The sequence below is a fragment of the Diabrotica undecimpunctata genome, chromosome 3 (genome assembly GCF_040954645.1).
Source record: "Diabrotica undecimpunctata isolate CICGRU chromosome 3, icDiaUnde3, whole genome shotgun sequence".
Lineage (NCBI taxonomy): Eukaryota > Metazoa > Arthropoda > Insecta > Coleoptera > Chrysomelidae > Diabrotica > Diabrotica undecimpunctata.
This window is the reverse complement of record NC_092805.1, coordinates 78,856,251-78,860,120: the sequence shown is the minus strand read 5'-3', so window position 1 is coordinate 78,860,120 and position 3,870 is coordinate 78,856,251. Positions and strand designations below refer to the sequence as shown.

General features: G+C 31.8%; 1 protein-coding gene across 1 annotated transcript; it reads right to left on the bottom strand.

Annotated features, from left to right (window-relative positions):
* Window positions 1–3,170: 3,170 nt before the first annotated feature.
* On the bottom strand, window positions 3,171–3,620 carry LOC140435917 (uncharacterized). The gene has a single exon (XM_072524628.1). It carries the CDS (start codon window positions 3,618–3,620, stop codon window positions 3,171–3,173), a length of 450 nt encoding a protein of 149 aa, XP_072380729.1.
* Window positions 3,621–3,870: the final 250 nt, after the last annotated feature.

The window sequence follows — 3,870 nt, the reverse complement described above, 5'->3', positions numbered from 1 at the left end:
TGTATTTCTTATCAAGATTTTGAAGCAGCTGTGCTCCATTAGTCCATTTTTGTTGCTTTTTGTCACTGTGTCTCTTTTTTCTTTATTGTCATCATTACGTAGCGCTACAACACTGGGTGGGTCTTCGCTAACTACAACTTTTTTCCAAGTTGATCGATTTTCCACGAATCTTCAATGAAATGTTAATTTTCTAAGATATGATTGGATGTTTTCTCTCCATTGTATACTAAGACGCCCAAGTGGATTCTTCTGTGCTAAGTTTCCTTCATACCAGTTTTACAAGTTTGACATCTTGGCGTCTATGCATATGCCCGATCTACCTTAAGCGATTTACTTTCCTGAACAATATCGTTATAAGAGCTTTCTTTATTCAGTATATGTCTTATTCTATACGGATTTGTAGTGATATAATAATGAGGTTAAAAATTTTTAGAAGAATTATGCTCTGTATTTCTTTAGTGACATTATTATTAACCATGATTATTGATCTAAGATAGTTAGAGTATTCCATACTTTCGAAATTGTAGTTGTTGACTTTATTATTTTATCTAGATGTATTGAATTGCTCTTTTTCTTGACTCGCTTGTATTTGGTTTTCATTTTGTTGATTTTAAATGAAACATTTTTCGTACTCTCTTCACTTTGTTAAAGATGTCATTTGCGGACGGGAGAGAGTTTCTTATGAGATCAATATCATTAGCATATGCTAGGAGTGCTTTGTACCTCGGTCCATTAATGGATTGCATCTTAAATATGCGTTATTTCTATTTTAGTAAGCTGTTCATTAATTTTTTGAATATTTAAATCGAGAATCTATATTTATTCGACTGTTTTATAACACAGTTTCTTGGCGCCTATTTTAATCTCTGTTTTTTTGGTTCGGTTATCATTATTACAACTATTTTGCGGGATATCGACATAGGGAACTCGGTGGTATGTCCTTAACGTTTCCATAACCAACGTTCGAAAATTTGTCTTATTGTAAAGCCATGACGATTTTACTAGGAAATATAGTGCTATTTAATAATAATAAAGTTCAAGCAACAATTCCTATATGCATTAACTTGGTACTGATATCTCTGCTCCCCGATCCCAGGTAGCAGTCAGGAAAACATTAAAACTGCTACACTCATGCTTCCTATTATCCAATAGTTAGCCAGTCCAGGACTATACGCCTTATTATAGTACTGATATTGCTTCTGCCCCTCATAAGTGAATATAATATTCAAGGAAGGTTTTGGAAATTTAATAGGATTTTGTATGTTAGAATATTATTTCTCTGAGAAAGTGAAGAATATCTATTTGTTATCCGGTTTAATCCATAGATTAAATATTAGAATGCTATAGAATAATGCTACAAGCAGCAAAAAAACGGTCTAATAGTCAGTAATCAGAAAACCAAATAAATGTTCTTTAACATACAAAAGAAAGGATGTAGAGTAGGGCATAACGTAACAATAAACCCATATAGTTTTGAAAGATTGCAGAATTTTGGGTATCGTAGATAACGTTGTCACATAAGGTAACTAACTAACAGGTAACTAACATGTACTTATATATAACCCTCATAACACTTTTAAATCCAGAAGTCTAATACGAATCCCTAAAATCAGGATATATAAAGTAGTGATTAAACCAATTCTATTGACTGGATACATAACAAGAACGCTGACAAAACAATGTAAGTAAAACTCAGGTATTAATTAGATCAGTATTACTAGAAAGCCATTAGAAGTATTGCCAAGAAATGTAGAGCATATAGTGAAATCTAAATATCGTAGAAAGATATTCAGACAGTATCGAGCGAGAACATTATTGATGAGGAAATGAAGATCCATCGCTGAGAAAGTGAGAAACTAATTGCCAAAGGCAAAGGGTACTTTGTAATAAAGTACCCGTACTCTAAAGTATAAGCATGTCTTTTCCTACTCTTTAAGTAAGTGATGGATTCGACCGTTACTTGATGGAAATTTATTTTATCTGACAATAAAACAGGTATGCGTTTACATGTTATAGCCTGTAACTGAATAAGTTGAAGAGGGGACAACTGTTTGTATCAAGTTGGTCATTCAGAATTATGGCTGTATTTTTTAATTTGCTGATTTCCCTAAATTCTAATTTCCATAGAATCTAAAAATACCTTTAGGCTTTTATTTTAAATATTCTTTTTTAGTAATGAAAATAGTAAACAGAACCTTTAATATACATGTAACCTTTGATCTCTGGGATAAACCCATCTCCTGAACAATAGCGCCGATATATTTATTTGAAATTTTGTACACTTATTTTACCCGTTTATGTTACAGATCACCTACGTGGTCTGTGGTTTATGTCCTTATTATCCATATATGAGTTGTCACCGATATGATAAACTCACTTACTTTTCACAAAGAGACCCTATATTAAGTACGGTGATTACTATACATATCTGATTCGAAATATCGTCGAAAAGTAACAGTATGTAAATTTTAAATTTTTAATGAAAAGTTAAAGATTATCCATTTCTTATGGGATTCAAAAGAGAAGCCTTTACGAAAATTTAAGTACTAATAAGACCACCGCAATCTGACGTACCCTGAGTAATGAATAATTAATTAATCGGCTAATCACCCGTTCAATATGATTTTTGTCAAATCGGTCCTTTTTAGGACCAACTATTCTAATTATGTCTATAAATATTAAGGGCATATCTAGAGATACAATCATCGCCAGCTAACTTGGCGAGAGAGTACGCACAACGTCACAGAGAAATAAATTATGTTTACGCCCTATGATTCATCCTATTGGTTTACTATTTCTGATAAGTATATTCAGTAGCGTAGTGGTATAGGTCAAATAATTATTACACAATTAAAAAAGTAATATTTTTCGCAAGCTTTAATATATTATTAGAAAGATGAAATTGTAATTTTGTTTTATTCAATTTAAATAGTAAGCCATTGTTTATACAACAGTTTATAATATTTATTTAACTTAGTAAACAAATTATAAAATATTGACTGAATTTAATTCACAAATCTACTTTGATATTGGGTTTCAAATTAAATGGAGGATATTGTATAAATAAATGCAACACAGTAATTATTTAATTTTAATATTTTGGTTTTATTATAACACTAAAACAAGTACCCGTGTTGAAAAGTGGTATCTATTTGAAAATTAATTGATTGTTAATAATTTTCTTCATCTTCATCTTCGGAAGAAGAAAACTCTGTACTGGAAGAGTCACTGTCAAGATTTATAATAATTGGAGCTATTTGCGTGGCGTTATCAGCAACTATCTCGCTGTCCATATACTCATCTTCCTTCTTAATGACATGGTAACATCGTTTTCTCCACTCATTTGCATCAATATTAGTGAATTCTTCCTCGGCGAGTTTTTGTACGTCAGTTAGCTTAAATGTAACGTTTTTCTGCCTTATATTATTTTTGACTGTCGCCCATATTAGTTCGATATGGTTTAGGTCGGGATGGTAAGGAGGTAAACGTAAAGGAATATGGCCATGCGCACGTAGAATTTCGTCGAATTTGTATTTTACATGATGAGGTTTATGATATTTAATTATTTCATACAGTTCAGGTTTTAAAGCACTAGGTGTAAATGAAATATTTTTCTGCATTAACCATTCTATCATTTGATTTTTGTTTGAGTTTGATGTAGGCGCCCGCTCCAACTGAATGCTGTGATAAGGTGCGTTATCAAAAACTAATACCGAGTTAGCAGGTAAATTAGGTAATAAATGTTCTTGTAACCACTTTCCATAGTTGTCTGAATTCATTTCAGAGTGGTTATCCCCTGATTTTGAACCTGATTTAAAGATTAATAACCCATTTTTTATGAATCCCATATCCCCACCGGCATGCACTATT